Source organism: Cherax quadricarinatus, chromosome 75 (assembly GCF_038502225.1).
Source record: "Cherax quadricarinatus isolate ZL_2023a chromosome 75, ASM3850222v1, whole genome shotgun sequence".
Lineage (NCBI taxonomy): Eukaryota > Metazoa > Arthropoda > Malacostraca > Decapoda > Parastacidae > Cherax > Cherax quadricarinatus.
In genome coordinates, this window is record NC_091366.1 from 3,073,778 (window position 1) to 3,099,862 (window position 26,085).

General features: G+C 39.3%; 1 protein-coding gene across 3 annotated transcripts; it reads left to right on the plus strand.

The window, feature by feature from the left end:
- The first annotated feature begins 1,073 nt into the window (after positions 1 to 1,073).
- Positions 1,074 to 25,099, plus strand: LOC128691909 (uncharacterized). 3 transcript variants are annotated; one of them, XR_008407508.2, is made up of 6 exons: positions 1,074 to 1,385; positions 3,984 to 4,189; positions 5,334 to 5,530; positions 6,980 to 7,126; positions 8,083 to 11,429; positions 22,417 to 25,099. XR_008407508.2 is itself a non-coding variant. In XM_053780885.2 (5 exons), the coding sequence occupies exons 1-5, from the start codon at positions 1,096 to 1,098 to the stop codon at positions 8,521 to 8,523; spliced, it is 1,281 nt and encodes a 426-aa protein (XP_053636860.1). In that variant the 5' UTR covers positions 1,074 to 1,095; the 3' UTR covers positions 8,524 to 15,941. The 3 variants fall into 3 exon arrangements, 2 of the variants coding, with proteins under 2 accessions (XP_053636860.1, XP_053636861.1); XM_053780885.2 differs by lacking the exon at positions 22,417 to 25,099 and having other exon boundaries at positions 8,083 to 15,941; XM_053780886.2 differs by lacking the exon at positions 22,417 to 25,099 and having other exon boundaries at positions 6,992 to 7,126; positions 8,083 to 15,941.
- Positions 25,100 to 26,085: the final 986 nt, after the last annotated feature.

A 26,085-nucleotide genomic window follows, 5' to 3' on the forward strand; every position in this document is an offset into this window, starting at 1 on the left:
CAGCCACAGAGTAGTCAGGAAGTGGAATAGTTTGGGAAGCAATGTAGTGGAGGCAGGATCCATACATAGCTTTAAGCAGAGGTATGATAAAGCTCACGGCTCAGGGAGAGTGACCTAGTAGCGATCAGTGAAGAGGCGGGGCCAGGAGCTTGGATTCGACCCCTGCAACCTCAACTAGATGAGTACAACTAGGTGAGTACACACACACGCGAGCCAGGAGGTAAGACTTGACCACAACAACCACAATTAGGCGAGTACACACACACAACACAAAACACACATACATGTACACATAGCAACACACACACACACACACACACACACACACACACACACACACACACATACGAGCCAGGAGCTAAGACTCAACCACAACAACCACAATTAGGCGAGTACACACACACACACATATACATGTACACATAGCAACACACACACACACATAGCTTTAAGCAGAGGTATGATAAAGCTCACGGTTCAGGGAGAGTGACCTAGTAGCGATCAGTGAAGAGGCGGGGCCAGGAGCTTGGACTCGACCCCTGCAACCTCAACTAGGTGAGTACAACTAGGCGAGTACGTACACACACACACACACACACACACACACACACACACACACACACACGAGCCAGGAGGTAAGACTTGACCACAACAACCAAAATTAGGCGAGTACACACACACACAACACAAAACACACATACATGTACACATAGCAACACACATACATACACACACACACACACACACACACGAGCCAGGAGCTAAGACTCAACCACAATTAGGCGAGTACACACACACAACACAAAACACACATACATGTACACATAGCAACACACATACGAGCCAGGAGCTAAGACTCAACCACAACAACCACAATTAGGCGAGTACACACACAAACACACATACATGTACACATAGCAACACACACACACACACACACACACACACACACACACACGAGCCAGGAGCTAAGTCTCAACCACAACCACCACAATTAAGCCAGTAGACTCAACACGTGGTTGAGAACATTCAAAGATGGCGGGTGTTCCCATACGTGGTTGAGAGCTGTGACGTCACACCTCAGTCACAACAAAGATGGCGAACATGTCGGGTGGAATGTACCAACAAATGGTAGTGCCAGCACCTTACCACTTCCACCAGCCTCAACCACAGCCCATGCCGGCGGTGCCGCAGGCTCCGGAGCCCAAGAAGGAGCCCAGGAAGCGCAAGAAACCCGCCGAGAAGGTCAACGGAGAGAAGAAGAAGCCGAGAATCATCGGTCAGACAGCGTACCTTGCAGGGTTGAGATTGGAAGGTGTTGCAGGGGATGGCACTGAGTGCTCTAGATGCAACAAGAAGAAGTGTTTTAAGCACGCTGATGCAAAGTAAGTGCCACCTGGGGGCCCCCAACGCATGGGCACTCTCCTATGGGGGCCCTGAAGTAGTTGTCTCGGGGTTTTATGACGGGTCCTGGACATGTCTTCCAGACCCCTGTTAAGTTGTTCTTGTTTTTAGGGGCGGTAAACCCTCAGGGGTCGTGTCTTGGTGCCCATCAGGGACTCCAGGTGCCCTAGTATGGGGGCCCCATGAGAAGGGTTTATGACGGGTCCTGGACACGTCTTCCAGACCCCTATTAAGTGGATATTATTTTTTGGGGTGGTAAACCCTCAGGGGTCGTGTCTTGGTGCCCATCAGGGGGCTAGTCACCCTAGGAACTGCACCTGTTCAGCTCTTCCTTGGATCAAAATTGATTGCCTCACCCCCTAAACACTGACCCCACACAGGTTTAGCTCTTCCATGTGAACACAGAAATATCAATAATTACCACGACTCAACGTAACTCCGGCATTTGTGTACATTTGTTTACATTTGTGTACATTTTTTACATTTGTGTACATCGTACAACACCACCGTAGGTGTACGCCGGGGAATTAGCAAACATTTTCCCCGCACAGTATTTTTGGGCGACAGCAAAACTTGTACAATTGTGCATCGCAACCGAAATCGTGCTCGATATTAAGTTGTGTCTTGACCTTGACAGTGTAAACGGTGATCTGTATGACCCTTGTGGGTTTAGCACTTCCAATTGTAATAGTAATGGAGATGTGGCAGCACCGATAGTGAACAAGGTTAAGTTAGGTAACGTTACTTGAGATTACACTTTTTTTTTTCGACTTGCACACCTTATATCTGTAAACCCACCTTATTATACGATTCAAACAATAACGGTGAAAGTTCGCCGAGTAGTGGTCATCTGTTACCATAATAATGGTAATAATAATAATAGTAATAAGTAATAATAATAATTAGTAGTAATAAGTAATATGATGGCTGTAAGGCCCTTCTGGGTTTAGTTTTAATACTAACAGTACTGAGGATGTGCTAGGTTAAGTCATCATAACACCTCCGTGTATCCAACAAAACTCGCAATTTATCACAATTTTAAATCAGACGTAATTTTTTTAATTTCTACAAGAAATTTAGATATATTTTAAACTGACAACTTTATTGCTGTAATAAGAGTAACCAGTGCTGTGTAACCCTTGTGGGTTTAGCGCTTAGTTTTGATTGTAATTATAGTACCTGTCACTAGAATATATTACTCCTACAGTAATTTTCATTTTAATTTTTGTAATAAAGTTGGTAGAATTACCGACAATATGTAAAGTAAAACGACACAAGTGCAACTAATGTGACATTTTTATTGTGGCAACGTTTTGCTCTCCAGGAGCTTTGTCAAGCCATTACAAACAGTATATGGACAGAGAGGGTATATATAGGCTCAGTGAGGTGCAATACTAGTAGTAGTAGCAGCGATATAAGTAGTAGTAGTAGCAGCGATATAAGTAGTAGCAGTAATGCAATATGTTACGACTAACTCGCACATGAGTAAAAGGATATAAAAGCTATAACTTGGGTAATATAAAAATACGTTAGACAAATATTTCTATGGGAGGCTAGGTAGAGAAGGCCTGTTTCAATGCTCATTCTCTGTAATGTGCTTGTGTAGTATTAACAGGAGAGACTATGTGATGGCAGGGTTTACTGTTTTCAGGAGGATTCTTGCTAAGACTTCAGAGATGGTGAAGCTGCCGTTTTGTTTAATTTTTTTAGAAACAGCTATTAGTGAAGATTCAAGGCACTTGTGTCTGCGGAAATTAGTTTCTTTGATCACTGAATTTCATGAGATGATTGGTGTAATTTCGGTGTTGTACACAGGCGTTGTTCAAGTTATCGTTCCTACATGTGTAAATGTGTTCATTGAGGCGGGTGTCGAGGTTTCTTGCTGTTTCACCTACATAAATCTTATCGTAACCTCCGCAGGGTATAGTGTAAACCCCTGCGTTGACTGGTTCATGGTGCTTGGATTTTGTTCTGGTTATATCCTTTATTGAAGCGCTGGAAGCGATGGCGACTCTGGTGTTAGCTTGTGAAAGTACTTTAGAAACGTTCAGTGCAACCTGGCTGTTGGGAAGAATTATAACTTTGTTAGAAGTGGTGTTGGTGCATGGAGAATTAATGATCTGAAGAGCTCTTTTCTTGCAGTCTTTGATGAAAAAGAAGGAAACTGTAAATCAGTCAAGAAACATTCACGTTTTAATTTAAGCCTAATTTGGAATAAGCCTAATTTGGAATATGTACATACCTTACCTGTGATGTACCTTTGACGAGTTTCAAGATTTCTTTACTCCTGGAGCTCAGCCATGGGCCAGGCTTGTCTTGTGCTAGCCTGATCAACCAGGCTATTGCTGCTGGAGGCCCACTACCCCACATATCCATGTGGGTTTAGCATTTTTTCAAATACATATTCACATAATCCATTCCCCAGGCTCTGCATAACCAAGGACTTTCTATATAGCACAGTATGTCACTGATATCAGCTAGGTCTTTATAAGTTTTATCATGTACCTTTAGAAATAAATATTATACATGACCCCATGATTTTTATAATTAAAAAACTAATGGATTTAATTTCTCTGCAGAAATAAGAATCAGATGTCAAAAAAGACCCCAGAAGACACAGTATTACAGATGAAGAAACACATGCTGAAGTTGCTCTCGATGCACGACTACACAGTATTTTGCAAGGCAGAGAAGAATGGCCAAGTAGACGTTGACATCTCCAAGATGCATCGCTCCTACCTGGAGGAGCATGAACCACAGGCCTTTGAACCACCGCCCTCTAATGGTTGGCATTTCTCTAAGAGATAAATACTGTATGTTTTTAATGTCTTAAGATTATTACTTAGATTTTCACTCATTTGAGGTAGCTGCTTTAACTTCTAAGGTTTAAATATTAAGATATTATGAGAACCTCAGTGGAAATAAGCCACTGATTTTTGGGTTATCCTAGGTAATTTTCATTATGTATAACTGTTATGTTATGGATTTGAGTGGCTTTTCACACGAGTTAATAGGGTTATCAAAGCTTACTCCTTGGGTAGCATTGAAAATGGGTTAGGCAAACATTTTTGTTAGTGGGTTTGAGAAAGACTTGCCAAGTATGGGCCAGTAAATCTGCTGCAGTGTTCTTTTTTTTCTTGTGTTATGTAGTAATAAAGGCTTATACAGTTTTGTGTGACTTTTCATCCCCACGTCAGCTTGCTGTCTTGTTCAACATGACTGTTACTGTACAATAATATACTGGTAGAAAGAGGCATCAGATTTTGATTGATCAGGGTGGAGGTGTTGCAGTTGTTGGAGGTGGAAAATACATTGCCCAGATTGTGAATAATGGGCAGTGGTGGGAAATACAGTGCCCAGGCTATGAAGGATGGGCAGCAGTGGGAAATACAGTGCCCAGACTATGAAGGATGGGCAGCAGTGGGAAATACAGTGCCCAGACTATGAAGGATGGGCAGCAGTGGGAAATACAGTGCCCAGACTATGAAGGATGAGCAGTGGTGGGAAATACAGTGCTTGGACTCTGAAGGATGGATGGAGGTGTTGTGCTAAAACTCGTATGCCAGTGGATCATTCGAACTTGATGTCTACGCACTTCTGGCGCAATAGCTGATGAATGAATAATGGTGAATATGTTCGATTTTTTGTGGGTCATCTTACTTTAGTGACATGTCCAGTTAAAAAGAAATTGAAAATGTATTTAAAGTGGCATGTCTGGTTTGCTAAAAGAAATGAATATGTACGGTAAGTCCTCGGCTTACAGACGCATTGAGAATCTTCTGTATTGTTTATCATTATTGTGTAAAATAATATATCGTTATTACACACATTACAGGTCTCCAATGTGTTCGTAAGTCTAGGAATTACTGTATTGAAAGTGCAATAATGTTTCCTGAAGGAAGAATATTCAATACTGTACCCTCTTACAGATCCAAATAGAGAATACAAACCAAAGGTGAAACAGTGGCTGTATCGAAAAATATTTTTAGATGAATTTAAGAGCTTCGAGTATAATGAGTGCAAACGCCACATTGGAGACTTAAGACGCAGTATAGAAAGCGTGATGATTCAGAAGAAGAAGAAAGCACCAAAACCGAAGCCACCAGCTCCTCCCCCGCTACTTCCGGTCAGTCCGCAGAATCTTTACTCTGGGGTTGGGTTCCATCAGTAACAGTAGGAATGGCAACTTTATATGTAGGTAGGCTCAGATTAATGAAAATCACCCCATTGCTTCCAACTAGTTGTGTATTTGTGTTAGTAATAATGGTAGAATTAGCGACAATGTTAGGTTACAAGACACAGAGGCAACTAATGTGATGTTTTGTGGCAATGTTTCACTCTCCAGGAGCTTTGTCAAGGCATTAAAAGTGCCTGGAGAGCAAAAAGTTGCCACAGTAAAATGTCACATAAGTTGCATCTATGTTCTTTTACCCAACATACATGTTTTTTGTCTCCACAGATACTGCAATGCACCACTCACCTTTTTTCCTTCATCATTTCTATGGTTAACCTCATCCTTCATAAACCTATCTGCTGACAACTCCCAAATATCTGAAAGCATTCACTTCTTCCATACTCCATCCAATGTAATATTTTTTTAACTTTAGTATTGTATACAGAAGGGGTTACTAGCCCCTTGCTCCCAGCATGTTAGTCACTTCTTATGACATGTATGGCTTACAGAGGAAAAATTCTGTTCCACTTCCCCATAGAGATTAGAGGAAATAAACAAGAACTAGTAAGAAAATAGAAGAAAACCAAGAGGGGTGTGTATATATATGCTTGTACATGCAAGTGGTGTAGTGTAACCTAAGTGTAAATAGAAGTAGCAAGATGTACCTGAAACCTTGCATGTTTATGAGACAGAAAAAGACACCAGCAATCCTACCATCATGTAAAACAAGATATGTATACAGCATCTCCTCACTTTGCTCATACAACAGTTTAGATTTCACTCCATTAATATTAACATTAAAAAAAAAAGCAAGTTTAGAACAACCTTTAACCCGTAAACGGTCCAAATGTATATGTACGTTTTTCCAACATTTGAAAGTATGTAAAAAAAGTAGATCTTGTTTTTTTTACATTTGAAAATGTGAAAAAAACGTAGATCTACTTTTGTAGCACTACACATGTGAACGTAGATCTGCTTGGACCGTTTACGGGTTAAATAAGTTTGGCCTCTGAAATGTCCAGTAAGCCTAGGTCTGTAAAAAAATTATTCATCTGACAGGCTTTAGTTGAATTTACAAGGACATGTAAGAGCCTATCCCCTACACTTTTAAAGACAATACTGTATTAGGCTATGTCTTTTAAACACACACAATCTGCACGATGGAGAAAAACTTATGACAACTCTTTGGTCCGACCAGGACCAATAATTAATGGACTGAAACGTCATCGTAAGTTTATATGTGTGTGGGTTATTTGTGTATTGTTCCAATCATGTTATTGTTCATTTTTATTCATTATGCCTTTTATAAAAACAAAGCAAAAGTAGGGTTTACTTAGGAGAGTTACAGTTCTTTTTTATTGGTTTCTGGCTTTTTTTTTTTTTTTTTTTTTTTTTTACCAGGTGATGCCACAGGATTATAGCATGAACAACCACAGTGCAAACACCGGTGGAGCCACTGACATGAGTAGGACGGCCATGCCGCCCCCGGGAACCATCGTAACAACCACTGCTCACCCACCAGCCAGTACACCACCTGCTGGATACCAAGTATGTCAGAAAAAAAAATAAAAACACATCAGCCATTTCCCACCAAGGCAGGATGACCCTAAAAAAGGAAGAAATGCTCTCATCACTCACTACATCACTGTGTTGCCAGAGGCATACCTCACTAATATGGCACTCGCTTTAGTACCTTGTTAATGCGGCTCTCTTCAATTACATTCATGTTTATTATTTTCGGTGCTTTCTTTGAGGTATCTGTGGAGACAAAGAACGTTATCCACGGAGGCAAAGGAGGGAATGTACGAGAGTAGTGATACAAACGCTCTTGTATGGGTGTGAAATATGGGTGGAGATTGTTGCAGTGAGGAGAAGGCTGGAGGGCAATATGTGGTGTGAATATTATGCAGAGAATTCATAGTATGGAAATTAGGAGGTGTGGAGTTACTGAAAGTGTTATTCGGAGTGCTGAGGGGTGGTTGGGTCATTTAGAGAGGATGGGGCAAAATAGGATGACTTGGAGGGTGTGTAAATCTGTAGTGGAAGGTAGGATAGAGGTCATCCTAGGCAGAGATAGAGGGAGGGGGTATTGAAAGTTGTGTGTGCATGGGGCTTGGACATACAGCAGGTATGTGGGAGCATGTTAGATAGGAGTGGAGATGAATGGCTTTTGGGACTTGATGTGTGATTGGAGTGTGAGCAGGGAAATGTTTTGTGAAGGGATTCAAGGAAACCAGTTAGAGTTGAGTCCTGGAAGTGGTAAGTACAATGCCTGCACTCTGAAGGAGGGGTTTGGGATATTTGCTGTTTAGAGCGACATCTAAACTTACATATTTGCGTGCCTCTGGCAAGGTAGTGAATGATGCCGAAGGTGTTATTTTTCAGGTCAACTTGCCTCAGTGGAAAATGGCCGATGTGTAAATAAAAAAAAAAGTATTCATGATTTTAAAATGCATGACTTTATTGGTTTCTTTACATCTCATGTTCATTAATTTTTTTTACAGCCCAACCTGATGAACCTGGGCGTAGAAACAACCTCCGCCCCAGTGTCGTCAATGGCAGCAATGGGCGCAACTTCCACACTTCACAATTCCCTAGCCACGTATATGACTCAACAGGTACAACCCAACTTGTTGTTTGGCCTAGGACAACAGCAGCAGCCACCACCGGCGCAACAACAGCCTCTCAATTTACAAACGTCGCACCAGAGTCAACCAGCTATGCAAGCCTCCCCACACCAGGCTCCGGGACCCGCGGCTCCTCCAACTGCTGCACCTCCATTGCCACTTAATTTACACAACCCGTATTATGTTTCACTGGGACCTATGTTGCCTCTGCCGATGTCCACACCTCAGCATAATCACCAGCAACAGTTCCAACAAAATATGTTGCAACAGCAACAGGGCATTCCAGGGAGTTTTAACCAGCATACCATGTATCAGTGAGGCAAGGCGGCCCCCAGCCCCACCCACTACCCGTCCCCTGTGCCAGCACAACACCGAAACCAGTATTGTCCATACACACGTATGCCAGCTGTATCTGGCTCTTATCAGTATACCTGGTCTGTGGCATCCCCAGTGGCTCCCAATAACTCGCTGGCTTCAGCACGACAGGTGAACTTCCCGGCACTGTCGTCACAGCCCCAGCAGTGCTACTTGCCAAATTCTGTGGCGCAACTCTCTCCGCAGAACTTCCCTCACGTGGCACCCTCTCTTCGACCTACCGCTTCTGATTATCATGTCTGTAATACATTATCTCAACCATTATATCAGAATCAGTGCACAAATTCCTCTCTGTCATCACTTAGTTCAGAACATCAAAAAGTTTCACCCATTCACACTACATCAGCGATGTCACAAACAACACCTCTTTCCACATCATCGTCATCGTCATCATCTCTACCTACCTCACAGCATGTTACATCATCTAACCTAACTTCCACCACACAACAAGTCCTTACTGCCATACCCTCAACAGATGTATTACAGAGTAACTATGCCCCTAAACCAGTGCAACATATCCTTATGGTCACCCCTTCACCTAACACTTCACACAGTAGCTATTCACCCAACATTCACATTTCTCCCACACGACGTGTATCAGACAAAAACAGCTCGGCACTTTCTGCAAGCCAATTAACGAACCAGAAAAGCGAAGCCACAGGCCAAACGTACATGCCAATGTAGATAAAATTTATTGCTATCAAAGTTTTGTATTCAGGCACTTGTTGGAGTACAGTATTCTAAGGTTACAGCTGGACTTAATGAGCTGGGACAATTTTTTTGTGATGTGTCTGGTACAGATAAGGTCAGTGGCCACCTATTTTAACACAGTTTATTTTACATTGGGGACTACGGGGCCCAACTGATTCATAAAACTTGTAGAGTATACTCTCCAAGTCAGGCTTAATGTAAATTTAGTATAAAATGTATATAAGACAGTGGCATAAACAACTATCACCAGACCACTACAATACTGGTTTGTCCTTTGTAATTATTAGAGAATAGGATTTTGTGAAACACCATTGGCCTTGGAAAAACACACAAATGCAGTGTGATGCAACCCTTTGACTGCATTTTGCCTACACAGTGGGCTTTATCCAATCACAGATTGGATTGAGTCCACTGTATGGGCAATATGTAGTCAATAAAAAATTGCATTATGCTGTATTTATGTTCGTTTTTCCGTTGTGTCAGTATTTTATACCATTTATCTCTACCATTGGCCTCATCAGGCTGATTTTCATATTTTGTCTTGCAAATAGACTGTGTACAAAAGGTAAGATACTTCTTTTATGGTTGACTGGTGTCTCCTCCTTCCTCCCAACCAGTGCACCAAATCCGAACAGGTAAGTTTTATTTGTTCGGTATTCAAAGTGGCCAATTCAGATATATAAAGACATTTATTTTTTTCATATTTTTGCAGTGACAAGTACAGTATTTCATAAGTTGAAAAAACTTTGCATGGGCTTCCCCCAGACCAGGACGTTTTGAGTGTCATTATTGTTGTTACGAGATTAGGAGTGCACGGTATTCAAGGCGATCCTAAGTTCTGGAGCTTGATTATTCTTGTTGAAATATCTGTGATGAATTTCACTCTCTCTCCTTCACATGTAGTCTGCGTTGGGCTTCAGTTCTTTGTCTGAAAATTGAATTCCATAATTGTGATTATACAACACTATGCAGAATTTTTATCTGACATCTCATGTGTATTCTTTGCATTACCTGGGGCAATCCATGACCATTGTGTGATTCAGATGTGCAGCAGGGCCTTGCATATACAGAGCCCTCAGGAGGGCCCCACATATACAATGCCCTCAGGAGGGACCCACATATACAGCACATCTTTTCGGTGTTCCACATTTTCACTGGCTTTCAATTAATTATTCCACTTCCCAGTGACAATCACCGGCAGTTGGAACACGATGAACAAAGGCTCAGTTTGAGGCCAATGAAAACGTCAAACGCTGAAAAGTTGTACATGCTGGGCCTTCTGTATTGAAGGTCACCACAGTACTTTAATCATGGCTTCAGTAAATTAACTAACAAAAATATAGACCTGGGTATTGAGGATGGAATGGTATGTGAATTTTTTTTTTTTTTTTTACATTTGCCTGATTTTTGTTTTGCACAGTACTGGTATATACACTACAGGTGTACCTCGCTTAATGTTGGTGTTGCAGAAGGAAAGCTTTCATAAAGTTTTTTCTTTATACATCTAGTAATTTCTAGAGGAGGAGGAGTTGCTACCCCATTGCTCCCGGCATTTTAGTCGCCTCTTACGACACGCCTGGCTTATGAAGGAAGGATTCTAACCCACTTCCCCATGGAGACAAGGATAATCGAGGCAAATTAATCTTTCGAACTTGTTATATAATCCAAATAATTACAAGTGGGAAAGATATTTGGCCTTACAGACTAAATATTGTACTAATTATTCTGAATAATATTAAGTCATCAAATATAGGTGAGCATGGTGCAAGTTTTATATTAATGGGAATAGTAATGGAGTTTGGGTGAGTGAGGAGTGGCATGTCAGGAGGTAGGAATGAAACCTCAAGTCTATCCTGACCTTTATTATGGTGCACAGATTTCTCAGGAGAGAATTATGTATGTGGCATTGATGGTGACCTTAGCATACTGCTGATGGCAGTGGCTAACCTAACCTAACCAGTCATCCAGCTAATCTATGTTCCTCTTACAATATAAAACAAAATCTATTTTCATCTGTAAGATAACATGTTGCTGTAATGTCTCCAAACATTTCCAGAAATATCAAATGTTCTATACCATGTCTTGGCGGAAAAACATGTGGTGTGTGGTGAACAGCCGTCAGTGTTCGAGTCCTCCAGGTAAATGTTGATAATTTAGATAACTCTTAAGTCGAAGAATGAGACACTTGTGTAGCATTCAGGAATCTTCGTTGTGGAAATGTTTTACCAGCCAATGGCATCTTCAGTCCCATACAGAGATGATTGGTGCAAGATGAAAAGAAGTTTGAGGTAATCAGTCCCTCAGCCCAGTGTTTCTGTCCATCAGAATTGATGGATTGAACACATTGACTCCAGGCTGAGGGACTGATTACCTCAAACTTCTCATCTTCCACCGTTCTCTGTACTGGACCAAAGAAGCCACTGGCTAATGAAACGTGTCCTCAGTAAAGATTCCGAATGCTGCACGTTTCATTCTTCAGGGGAATGTTGTCAGGGTGTGCGAGTGTTAAAAGGACGTTGTATCTCAGTAAGTCTGGGATATAAATGCAAGGTAAAGCCTGTCACGATTCATTAAATGGGATACACCTGTATTGAAATCTGACAAGAGCTATTTATTTCTAGACCTTTGCTTTCTTTAATTCTGTGCCTCTGGATTTTGTGGGCATAGAAGTATATTTTAAGCCATATTTGTATAATTTCCAGCACACTCACACATTGTAAGGCCAGGTGGTATTTTATAATATATTGTATAGGCTGCATCACTGGTCTATCTGATGTATTACTAATCTGGAGATAAAATTAGGTCATATTTTTACATAGAGTATATCTTGGAAATTTTCAATATTTATGTTTAACAATGCTAGTCAAGGTTTTGTCTCTAAATATACATGGGCATTGATTCACAAATTTCTAGGTAAGATAAGTGGTACTCGACTTGCAATGGGGTTACAGTCCGACAAACTCGTCCTAAGTCAAATATGAACGATATGCTGAATAAGTAATAGTCACTGAATAAGTAAATAAATAATTACTGTAACTAAATTATGGACTTGCCACTATGTTGGATAATTATCTTCGGTTTCATCTAATTGCTTTTTGCACAATCACAAAGATGAAGTATTTTAAATCGAATCACCACAAGTCGAGGAGCACCTGTATAAGACATTGAGTAGGACAGAGGGGAGAACAATAATGGCAGTATCGTAGAAGACTTGAAAACTTGTCCGTGATCTCGTAATTTCTACTGTTTAAATTTGTAAGACTTTTACCTAACTGAAAGTAGAGGATTTATAAATGAAAGTTAGCACCAATTCACACATTATCTACATTCCACAGGTATAATCAAAGATCTGAGGTGATGAACAAAAAGGCACAATACCGTGACTGGAACAATTTACAAATACCCCCACATAGAAAAAAACTTGCGATGAGCATTTCCTCGACTATCTCCACTTAATTCTTTCTTCCTCCTCTTTGTCCCATCTCTGCCCTCCACTCATATATATACTGGCACTCTTACCTTTGTGTTAATGCTTATAATTATAACCATGATTTTTAAAAAGGTGAGGGGTAAGCCAGCAGAAGTCCTTGTTCATTTGACCAAAAGCTCCAGCTGTGGGTCATCATATGACTAAGACTTGCTTCAGGAAACACTTGTCCTGTTTCCTGACAAACATTATACCTTAGTGTTAGTGCGTGTGTGACTAGTTAATGGTCCAAGTCGTACTGAAATGTCGTCACAAGTTTCTTTCACCTATGTGCGGGTTATGTATCCTTGATCTTATCCTAGGCTCGAAATGGTATTGGAATTGAGTCATACGTATGTAGTTATATTTTTTAAACTAGACTAGCTAGGTAATTGACTATTTTCTTGGGTAAGATGAAGAGGCTGTAAGAGAGGTTGATGTACATCATTTTAGGAAGAATTAGACATGTGCAACATCCAGGTATCTTTATTTGGCAAAACGTCTATAAATAAAGATACCTAGATGTTGCACATGCGTCTTAATTCATCTTGTTGGTATTGTATACCATTCATGTACATTTTATAACTTGTCTGAAAGCAGTTGAAGATTCAAAGTCTATTTCTGCAGCTATGTTTGTATCACTAAAAGCAAATGGATAATTTCACTGATACTGGCTGCTCCTGTTAAGTACATTTGTATAGTATTGCGTGTAAAGAGGATACATATCGGATTCATCTGTTGAAAAGGTTCCGTTTTTGGCTCCTGTACGAGGCAGTCCCACCTTACGAACAATTTGCAGTCTCCCCGTATTAACTTGCGTTCTGTATGTTTCATTTCACGAATAAGTTTTTGTAACCCCGCAGCTCTTGTGCTGAAGACAATCAGATAATGTACAGTGTCATGTCTGATTGCCCCATAATTGTTCCTTGTCCAAGAACATGACAGATTTCAACTTGGTCAAAATTTTCTCTTCGTTTTTTTCGTACAGTTGAATAATGCGTCATTCTTGGTTTCTGAACACTATAGTGCAATTGTGCAAAGAAGCTGCTCATGTTTCGTGTCTTGTAAACGGCGGATCAAATCCTTTTCTACAGTATAGGCGCTCCTCGACTTACGATGGGGTTATGTTCCGACAAACCTATCGTAAGTTGAAAATATCGTAAGTCAAACATGAGTACACCTACCATCCGCCTTACGACCGAGTTCGGTTCTGAGAAACCGGTCTTAAGTCGAAATGGTCGTAAGTCGAACTTTACTACTGAATATCAACAAAACATTTTTGTAATGACTTTATTTTATTGTTTTATTTTGGTATTTCATGTTTTACTTTACTTTTTATGTTGTTAGTACTGTATTTTATACTGTAAGGTTTAGGATAAACACTGTGTACAACACAAATAGTTATTTCCCAGAAATTTTGCATAAAAAACACTGTCGTAAGTCGAGTGGTCGTAAGTCAAGCAGGTCGTAAGTCGGATGGTAGGTGTATATGCTAAATAAATAATTACAGTCACTGAATAAGTAAATAAACAGTTACTGTAACCAAATTACAGTATTGAAAAGTAAATAAATATAAGTTAGGGACTAATTATCTTAAGTTCCATCTCCAAAGTAATTGCTTTTGAAATATCGTAAGTCAGGGAGCACCTATATTTCCGAAAGGTACAGGTAATTTAGGTGCAAAAGAGGTACTCCAGATAGGTACTAATACCGAGGTTTATATAATTTTAGAGAAATGATCTACTTATGCCATAGCATGTCGACTAATTTTATTTCCCAAAGTATGGAGAGAGAAACATTCAGATTAAATGTGTGTGAGGCTGTCACGAGTGTTATGCGCATGGTTATATTTTTCTATTAAATGTACATTTGGTGTTACAGTTTGTGGTGGCAGCTACGAGAGTAGTGGCTAGTCAGACCGATAGTAATCTCAACCAGATTTTGTGATAGCTCTTAAGAACAAACTCTTGATTCTTATTGCTCTTTTTCATAGGTTTATGTTAGCATTCGCTGATAAGGAAAAATGCAGGGACTCCTGCCTATCACTTTTTTTTTAATGTACAGTAAGTGCTTGACTTACAGACATGTTGAGAATCTTCTGTATTGTGTATATTGTGTATAATATTATATTAGTGTATAATAATATTACATAGTTATTATACATAAATCAGGAGGTCCTCAATATGTTTGTAAGTTGAAGACTTCCTGCACTCCGGTTTTCTTCCCACATCCCAAAGATGTGCATGTTAGGTTAATTGGCACATCTGAATTGACCCCATGTGAGTGAATGAGGATATGTGTGTGTGATCGTGCCCCGCCATGTTTGTTTTTGACCTGCTTACTGGTAGGGGGCACTCCTTACCATTTTTGCTGTGCAAATATTTATTCCTTGATTTAACCCTGTTGCAGTGAGTGGTAAAGGTGCACTGTGCACCCCTAATGTTTATATCAATTAATCTATGGTAAAATTGGTTTTGTTATACATCGTTTTGCTTAAAGTCAGTTTCCAAGAACCCATCAACAATGTTAAGTGAGGACTTACTATACAGTACAGTACAACTTTGTCTTTTCTGCAGTATACACAATGCCACATGCAGTTAGTGTTGAATGAGATTTTGGAATGATCAACAATTTGCAAATGGGCAAAAATATTTACATTGTCTCTTTGGTCCACACAAGGATGTTAACCTCCACACACTGCATCAAAGTATGCAGAACTTTGAACGAGTCAGTGGATTCACAATGGATGGGTACTTGTCGTTTAAGAACAAAAAGGCAAAATACTGTAACTGGACAATACACAAAGAACCTGAAATGTCGTCATAAACTTCCCTGCCCTTTGTGCAGGTTATTTGTATAATTTCATTTAAGATACTCATCATTCTAAGGGTCTTATTTCATGTACAGGTGCTCCTCAAGTTACGATGGGGAGTAAAAAAAAACACAAAACAACGTATCTTGCTTCGCAAGATTGAATTACTGGCAGCCTTTCCCTGTCATCTTCATATTTCCAATTACATTGTCATGTCACGGCCTGACAAACCCATCATAAATATTGTAGGTCAAACATGAATATAATAAACTAAACAAGTAAATAACTATCGTCACTAAAGTAAATAAACAATTAATATAAATACCAGTATTGGAAAGTAAATAAATGAATATAAGTTATGGACTTGCCACTTTCATTCCTAGGCCGACCCCTACCCCGCCTTCCTTCCACTACAGACTGATACACTCTTGAAGTCATTCTGTTTCGCTCCATTCTCTCTACATGTCTTGCCAAGACCCTCGCATTTACTTCTCTTACAACCCCATCTATAAATATATTAAACAACCACGGTGACATCACACATCCTTGTCTAAGGCCTACTTTTACTGGGAAAAAATTTCCCTCTTTCCTACATACTCTAACTTGAGCCTCACTATCCTCGTAAAAACTCTTCACTGCTTTCAGTAACCTACCTCCTACACCATACACTTGCAACATCTGCCACATTGCCCCCCTATCCACCCTGTCATACGCCTTTTCCAAATCCATAAATGCCACAAAGACCTCTTTAGCCTTATCTAAATACTGTTCACTTATATGTTTCACTGTAAACACCTGGTCCACACACCCCCTACCTTTCCTAAAGCCTCCTTGTTCATCTGCTATCCTATTCTCCGTCTTACTCTTAATTCTTTCAATTATAACTCTACCATACACTTTACCAGGTACACTCAACAGACTTATCCCCCTATAATTTTTGCACTCTCTTTTATCCCCTTTGCCTTTATACAAAGGAACTATGCATGCTCTCTGCCAATCCCTAGGTACCTTACCCTCTTCCATACATTTATTAAATAATTGCACCAACCACTCCAAAACTATATCCCCACCTGCTTTTAACATTTCTATCTTTATCCCATCAATCCCGGCTGCCTTACCCCCTTTCATTTTACCTACTGCCTCACGAACTTCCCCCACACTCACAACTGGCTCTTCCTCACTCCTACAAGATGTTATTCCTCCTTGCCCTATACACGAAATCACAGCTTCCCTATCTTCATCAACATTTAACAATTCCTCAAAATATTCCTTCCATCTTCCCAATACCTCTACCTCTCCATTTAATAACTCTCCTCTCCTATTTTTAACTGACAAATCCATTTGTTCTCTAGGCTTTCTTAACTTGTTAATCTCACTCCAAAACTTTTTCTTATTTTCAACAAAATTTGTTGATAACATCTCACCCACTCTCTCATTTGCTCTCTTTTTACATTGCTTCACCACTCTCTTAACTTCTCTCTTTTTCTCCATATACTCTTCCCTCCTTGCATCACTTCTACTTTGTAAAAACTTCTCATATGCTAACTTTTTCTCCCTTACTACTCTCTTTACATCATCATTCCACCAATCGCTCCTCTTCCCTCCTGCACCCACTTTCCTGTAACCACAAACTTCTGCTGAACACTCTAACACTACATTTTTAAACCTACCCCATACCTCTTCGACCCCATTGCCTATGCTCTCATTAGCCCATCTATCCTCCAATAGCTGTTTATATCTTACCCTAACTGCCTCCTCTTTTAGTTTATAAACCTTCACCTCTCTCTTCCCTGATGCTTCTATTCTCCTTGTATCCCATCTACCTTTTACTCTCAGTGTAGCTACAACTAGAAAGTGATCTGATATATCTGTGGCCCCTCTATAAACATGTACATCCTGAAGTCTACTCAACAGTCTTTTATCTACCAATACATAATCCAACAAACTACTGTCATTTCGCCCTACATCATATCGTGTATACTTATTTATCCTCTTTTTCTTAAAATATGTATTACCTATAACTAAACCCCTTTCTATACAAAGTTCAATCAAAGGGCTCCCATTATCATTTACACCTGGCACCCCAAACTTACCTACCACACCCTCTCTAAAAGTTTCTCCTACTTTAGCATTCAAGTCCCCTACCACAATTACTCTCTCACTTGGTTCAAAGGCTCCTATACATTTCATACACTTTCATGTTTCATAATTATCTCAAGTTTAATCTCCAAGTAATTGCTTTTGTACCATCGTAAAGTCAGAATATAAGTTGAGCCATCCTAAGTCAAGGTGCACCTGTACAGTATATTTCGTAGCGATTGGGCATGCCAAAAATTTGTTATTGTTGCCTTTGGTACCAGTATACCAAAATTAACTTTGGTTTTAACCTTGATAGAGTGCAAGGTTTAACATGTTAGCAAGAAGTTGTAGAGTAGTGGTGTTCTTTTCTTGACTGATAACCAATTTTATCCATTTCTCTAAACTCATTCCATAGCCTTAATATCAATCCTTTCCTTATTTAAATACTAAAGTTCACTAAAATCAATAAAATAATGCTATTAAAAAAAAAAATATTTCACCTGTTAAATTGAAATTTGCCCAGAAATTGTTTGAAAATCCTATTTATGGTATTTAATTTGAAAAAAATATCGTATCTATTTCCTGTGTCTGTTCTTCATCCTGATAAATATTGAAGTAAGTTTTTTATACAGTTAAATTTTTGTTGTATGCAACAAACTGCATCAGTTAAATTTGAGATATAAATCACGGAGCACCGAATCTGCATTTGCTGTGTACCAATTGGATGAATTTCTTGTACTGAACTATGTGATCTCTTACCATGTGGGTTTAGGGTTCCCTTGATCATAATAATACAGTAATGCTTATAATACACACAAAATGCTCGAGACTGACACAGATTTAATTTGTCTTATGCGAGGATGAAAGTTCATTAGGAGCAGTATAAATGAAGAGCTTTGAGGATAACACGTTTTGTGTGGAGGTGTTCGGGTTGAAGTTCAGTACTAATTATTCTAAAATATAACAGAGTTGACCAAGTTAAATGCACTTGTCTTTTATGACAGGTTACTGTGGAGATCAGTTCTTGTTGAGCTGTCGTACCTTGTGGTATACGCCATATTACCGGATACTGTTACAGTAATCTCTCTACGTAATGCACTGAGGGGAGTGGGTGGCCAGTAACGACAGTGGTGTTAGGCAGAGGAGACACTTTTGTTCTGATTGTAACAGTATCGAACAGTTCTGCGACTAGAGTACTTTGTTGTTTCCAAATCTGTTGACCCAAGGAATTACATGCCTTATTTCCAAAGTCAGTTATATAGAAGTGGTTGAAGAGAGATTGTTATTGTTACAGTCACGACAAACAGTTCTAAATTCAGAGAACTTTGTCCATTGTTTACAAACCTACTGATCCAGCAGATTTTATTCCATATTTCTGGTCGGTTAAGCAGAGGTCCATCAAATGGAGGACTTACCGAAATTATTTATTCCTTTGTAGGCATAGAATAGGATTAGCAAGTTTAAAATGCACGGTGCAGCTCATTTCCAAGTCATAATTTTTTTTTTTGTAAATTCTAAGCCTTTATTTTTCTTGCATAGTTATGTCACAAATGCTGTACTGTGCAAGCCTATCATTTAAGATTTTCTTGGTTGTGAAAATGTAATATTGTATTTATTAATAACCAGTGGGAAGACTGTTACATTTACCCATAAAAGATTTTTTTTTTCAACACGCTGGTCGTCTCCCACTGAGGCAGGGTGACCCGAGGAAGAAACATTTTCACCATCATTCATGCTATCACTGTCTTGCCAGAGGTGCTCAGATTCGACAGTTTAGATATCACTCAACAGCCAATATCCCAAACTCCTCCTTTAAAGTGCAGTCATTATACTTCCTACCTCTAGGACTCAAGTCTGGCTAACTGGTTTCCCTGAATCCCTTCACAAAATACAGTAGTCCTCCCAAATTTAAATCCTAAATGTGCCCCCCAAAACACTTTAATTTCAAACTAAGCTTCATACATCACCCTTAAAAAAAAAACATGTAAAGATAAACCCATATACAGTACTGTACTGCTGTCTCCTGCAGTGCTAGAATGTAAAATGCCAATGTTACCCCCATATGTACTGTAATTTATGTAAACCCATTTTCTTTGGTATACTGTAATTCATGCAAACCCTGTTTTCTTTGATATACATACGGTAAATATACGGCAATAATTTAATTTAGTAAAAGTAAAGTTAATGTACGGGTACTCACCAATAATATCATTCTTTCTACCGCAATAAAAAATTTATACAGTATTTTATTTTATATGGAAATTTTACTGAATTTACGTTAATATTTATGTTAGAAAATTATTAAATTATATTTTTCTTAATATTTAGCATTAAAATGCATAAAAAATTATACATTGCCACGAAAAAAGCCAAAAAAATTATGCGAATTTACAGGGATTTCCGCGAACAATTATTAGTTAGGGTCTAAGGAAAAATTCGTGAATTATTGAAGCTGCAAATTCAGAACTATGAATTTGCAGGGGTCCATTGTATTACCCTTCTTGCACTCCAACAGCACATCAAGTCTCAGTTGCTACTACGGTAAGACCACCGTATCCGTGGGTCCAGCTTCTACAGTGTCATCCACTGTTTATCCTGGCCCGAAAATAACCCTTAATTTTCCTCAATAATTGCCCCAAAGTGCAAAAGCAATGATGGTGGCAGTTTTGCAAAGCCCAAGATAAGCCATAAAAAAGTGCTAATTCTTGACTTTTTGTGAATACGTAATTTATCAATTAAACTATCATAGGTACTGTATGTAGATGAAAACAACTTATATGTTGGGTTTGCTACTATCCATGGTAGGCCTTGGAACTTATCCCCAATGGATACAGGATTCTACTGTATACTGACGTGTATAAGAACGGGGCAACAGCTGGGAGGAGACCTGCCCGTACCTCATCCCATACATCTCGTTTAAACACTGGTTCACTTTTTGTTATTAATCCTCAACGTTTTCAATTAAACACTTGTCAATGCTCAATAATAACCCACGTGAGGACAAACACTGAAGATTAATTGATTTCTATATTTCCATTCCCTTCTGGGCTCCTCTTCAACTGCTGGAGAGGATCCCAGAAGGTGATCGAAATATAGAAATCAATTAATCTAACGAGTTCCTGTCTCCATGTGGGTTATTACTGAACATTTTCATCAGTTGTAGAAATAGGAAAAGGAGATACATCACTGTTGAAGGCACAGGAACGTGTCATTACAGAGTATGATAAAGTATGATTCTGGAGGACTAACCTTCGAGGGTGATAAAAAAAAAAAAGCAGTTATATACAGAACTTCTGTGACATCTCAAGATTTAGGCATATTCTTTTCAAACTGTTTATGCAGTATTTATATAAATTAAGTATTCATATGTTACATAAATTTTGGAAAGTATTAGTTAAGAAAAATACTGGCAAATAAAAATAACTTTCTATTGTATAGAAAGTGTAACTGGAAGCTTGGGGGGGGGGGAGGGGAGGGGGGCATCACTTGTGGTGCAGTGAGCACATTGACAACATTTGCAAAACATTCTCATGGCTTAGCACTTTTTTTGATTATAATAATAATAATAATGCAAAACATTCTATCAACATTTTGCATGTGACATTAATTTTTTTTTAAGATTTATGGAGTGTAATATTTTTTGTAAATGGCTTTCACTCAAAATAATGCTATGTGAAGATGCAACATAAGAGGGTTTAGTGTATATTGTGTATATGTATATGCTGTGTGGGGGTTTGCAGTACAAGATAGCATCTTCAACATGTCAGTTGGCTAGAATATACGAAGACTTTTAAATTTTTACGATTTGCAACTTGTGTGTATATACAGGATTATTATTATAGTAAGTCCTCGACTTATAAATGCATTGAGAATCTTTTGTATTGTGTATATTATATTGTGCAATAAGATCACAGTAAACAGGCGATTTCAGAATATGCAAAACAACCACTGCGTATATTATATTGTGTACAGGTCGGCCATCATTAATCCGGCAATCAGTTATCCGGTTCCATCAGTAATCCAGTACTAATTTTGGCTAGCATAATTTCAAATTTCATCATTGTTCTGACTCAAATCATCATACTGACTCAAAAATTGTGCAGATGGTTGTAAATCTACAGCAACAAGCCAGTGGAGGAGAAAGCAGTGATGAAGATGAGGAAGATGTAACAAAAACAGTTTTTTTTGATAGGTTAATTAAGTGTAGTCTAACCTAACCACTCTAATCCGGCAAACTCACTAATCCTGCACACTACAGGTCCCAGTGATGCCGGATTAGTGATGGCCGACCTGTATATTATTATACACGATACAGAAGGTCTCCAGTGTGGTCGTAAGTTGAAGACTTCCTGTATTATTATTATATCTCCTAGCCAATATGTGAAGGTCTTATACTTGTCGCATGGCAGCCAGGCAGAGATATTAGAAATACAGCGAGTCTCGTCAGTACACCATTGATCCATGATGTAGTTGGGAACTTGATGGCAAATCTTCCCAGTGCTTATTAAACCAATACCTCATACCATATTCGAGAAGCCAGTCAGCAGGGCATTATTGTTAAATGTTCATTGTTTTATTAGACAATACATGGACATTGACTGAATTTAGTACATACCTATGTAAGATAAAACAAAAAATTACTGTACAGTACTTGAATTCCATGTTATGTACAGTGCACTAATAATTCTTATTTTTTTATGCTAGGGAATATTGGCGAGTATCAGGCAATAGAAGGATCAAATGTTTAAACTGGGTAATTTTTTTAAAGACAGGCTCGATGAGTGTTAACAAGTATACCTGGAGGGTGTTTCGGGAGTCAGTGCTCCTGCGGCCCAGTCCATGACCAGGCCTGTGCAGTATGGTGATACCAACATGTGGAAAACGACACTTATGTACAGTTCAGGACATTTAGAGGAGGGCCCCGTTAGTATGGCTCTTAGAGGTTCCTGACCCCATATGGTAAGCAAAAATTACTGGTGGGAATTTTTTTTTTATTATTATTGAATACATCTAAAACACCTGATAACATGTTTACAGTATCATATATTAAGTGCTCAATACATCTAGACATAAAAAAAAAAGATAAAGTAAATTACACAGTACATATAGTACTTGCTTTAACCCGTAAACGGTCCAAACGTATATATACGTTTTTTCAACATTTGAAAATGTGTAAAAAAAATTTGATCTACTTTTTTTTTTTGTTATATTTGAAAATATGTAAAAAAAACGTAGATCTACTTTTGTAGCGCTACACGTGTGAACGTAGATCTGCTTGGACTGTTTATGGGTTAAAATAGGGTGCCGGTCGCCCTTCCCTTATGCAACTGCTGTACAAAAACAGAAAAGTAGTAAGAGCACCGAACACAATGAACAACGGTTCAGTTGAAAACCAGCAAAAACACTAACACTGGAAAGAGGTGCTGTACAAGCTGGGTCCTCCTGTATTAGGAGAAACTTCTTGCCACAAGTGTCTCCTTCAGTCTTAGTTATATGTATTTGTATTAGGACTGAAGAAGCCAGTTGTAGCAAAACATTTTCTCTAATAAACGTCCTGAACTGTACATGTCTTTTTCCACAACAAGAGTGCAGTGTCGTAATTCAGCTTTACGAATTTGCGGGGAATGTGTGTGTGACTGTAGCACACTCAGAGATAGTTTACCTTGTATTGCTTTTACACAAGAAAATCTTTTCTGGTGTAAGTTTAGTTTTAGCAGCGTTGTACGTTGAAGACATTCACAATCTGCATTAATGTTTAGTTATGAAAGGTTTCAATATAGGCTGATGAAACTGTGTTGCTTATTTCATATAGCAATTGCTAATAACTCAGCTTTGGTGCAAACCTTGTTATGACTTACTGGTAAAATTAAAGCAAGTCAGATGTGCTTTTAATTGTACTTACAACATGATGCTCCATAATAACCCACAGAGACAGAAACTTGGAAAATGAAGTGATCGGCATATGTACGAGTTGGTGTTTCCCTGTGGATTATTATTGAGCATTGACAAGTGTTACACACTCATGAATTATTCATTGCTATATGCTTAAAATCTATAAATTCCTTCATTCAGCCAGTAATATACAATATTGTGCAATCAGTTGTTCATGAAGTCAATGAAAAGAGGCACATCACTGTGATCTAAGATGTGGCATTTCATATTCTGGTTTGCAAAACAACCACAGGGGAACAGTTCTAGCCAGGCTAGAATCATTTCCCTGAACAAATCTACCTGAACTTCCTACTCATGTCTACAGCATTGCAAGCTTGTGAAGATAGGTTGATTGCAACACAAAAATCCTAGAGCTTTCATTCAGTTCTCCCCTTTGCTTGTTTTGCATCTGGTATGTTATGATTGTTGTATGCCAGTCATTCATGTGTATTTCACATTACTAACCTGAAGTAAACAGGAATGCTTATGATAAGTATTGTATGTAATTGAGCCATGTTCAGACCATACCACAGGCTGGGATAGAACCCGCGGTCAGAGTCATAAAACTCCAGACCGATGTGTTAGCCATTGGGCCAGCTGGCTACAATAAGATTCATCCAACTAGGTATATTTATGCACCATAGGAAGGCTAGCATAGGCACCACTGTGATCACAAATGCATTTGTGGTCACAGTGGTGCCTATGCTAACCTTAAGGTGTATAAATATACCTAGTTGGATGAATCTTATTGTAGCCAGCTGGCCCAGTGGCTAACATGTCGGTCTGGAGTTTTATGACTCTCTGATCGCGGGTTCTATCCCCACCCGTGGTGTGGTTTGTTTGCAATCGTGTCATTATGATTTCGTGAACCATGTTCAGGTTTTAATGTCAAAATAATTTCAATACAGTAAGTTGTCTGCTTACAAACATGTTCAGAATATTTTATTTTTTTTTTTTTATTATCACACTGGCCGATTCCCACCAAGGCAGGGTGGCCCGAAAAAGAAAAACTTTCACCATCATTCACTCCATCACTGTCTTGCCAGAAGGGTGCTTTATACTACAGTTTTTAAACTGCAACATTAACACCCCTCCTTCAGAGTGCAGGCACTGTACTTCCCATCTCCAGGACTCAAGTCCGGCCTGCCGGTTTCCCTGAACCCCTTCATAAATGTTACTTTGCTCACACTCCAACAGCACGTCAAGTATTAAAAACCATTTGTCTCCATTCACTCCTATCAAACACGCTCACGCACGCCTGCTGGAAGTCCAAGCCCCTCGCACACAAAACCTCCTTTACCCCCTCCCTCCAACCTTTCCTAGGCCGACCCCTACCCCGCCTTCCTTCCACTACAGACTGATACACTCTTGAAGTCATTCTGTTTCGCTCCATTCTCTCTACATGTCCGAACCACCTCAACAACCCTTCCTCTGCCCTCTGGACAACAGTTTTGGTAATCCCGCACCTCCTCCTAACTTCCAAACTACGAATTCTCTGCATTATATTCACACCACACATTGCCCTCAGACATGACATCTCCACTGCCTCCAGCCTTCTCCTCGCTGCAACATTCATCACCCATGCTTCACACCCATATATGAGCATTGGTAAAACTATACTCTCATACATTCCCCTCTTTGCCTCCAAGGACAAAGTTCTTTGTCTCCACAGACTCCTAAGTGCACCACTCACTCTTTTACCCTCATCAATTCTATGATTCACCTCATCTTTCATAGACCCATCCGCTGACACGTCCACTCCCAAATATCTGAATACATTCACCTCCTCCATACTCTCTCCCTCCAATCTGACATTCAATCTTTCATCACCTAATCTTTTTGTTATCCTCATAACCTTACTCTTTCCTGTATTCACCTTTAATTTTCTTCTTTTGCACACCCTACCAAATTCATCCACCAATCTCTGCAACTTCTCTTCAGAATCTCCCAAGAGCACAGTGTCATCAGCAAAGAGCAGCTGTGAGAACTGCCACTTTGTGTGTGATTCTTTATCTTTTAACTCCACGCCTCTTGTCAAGACCCTCGCATTTATTTCTCTTACAACCCCATCTATAAATATATTAAACAACCACGGTGACATCACACATCCTTGTCTAAGGCCTACTTTTACTGGGAAATAATTTCCCTCTTTCCTACATACTCTAACTTGAGCCTCACTATCCTCGTAAAAAATCTTCACTGCTTTCAGTAACCTACCTCCTACACCATACACTTGCAACATCTGCCACATTGCCCCCCTATCCACCCTGTCATACGCCTTTTCCAAATCCATAAATGCCACAAAGACCTCTTTAGCCTTATCTAAATATTGTTCACTTATATGTTTCACTGTAAACACCTGATCCACACACCCCCTACCTTTCCTAAAGCCTCCTTGTTCATCTGCTATCCTATTCTCCGTCTTACTCTTAATTATTTCAATAATAACTCTACCATACACTTTACCAGGTATACTCAGCAGACTTATCCCCCTATAATTTTTGCA

Excerpts from the sequence above, each read along its gene's own strand:
- LOC128691909 (XM_053780885.2), top strand. The coding sequence starts at position 1,096 with ATGGCGAACATGTCGGGTGGAATGTACCAACAAATGGTAGTGCCAGCA. Across the intron at positions 4,190-5,333 it reads TGAACCACCGCCCTCTAATG|ATCCAAATAGAGAATACAAA; the intron begins GTTGGCATTTCT and ends ACCCTCTTACAG. Across the intron at positions 7,127-8,082 it reads CACCACCTGCTGGATACCAA|CCCAACCTGATGAACCTGGG; the intron begins GTATGTCAGAAA and ends TTTTTTTTACAG.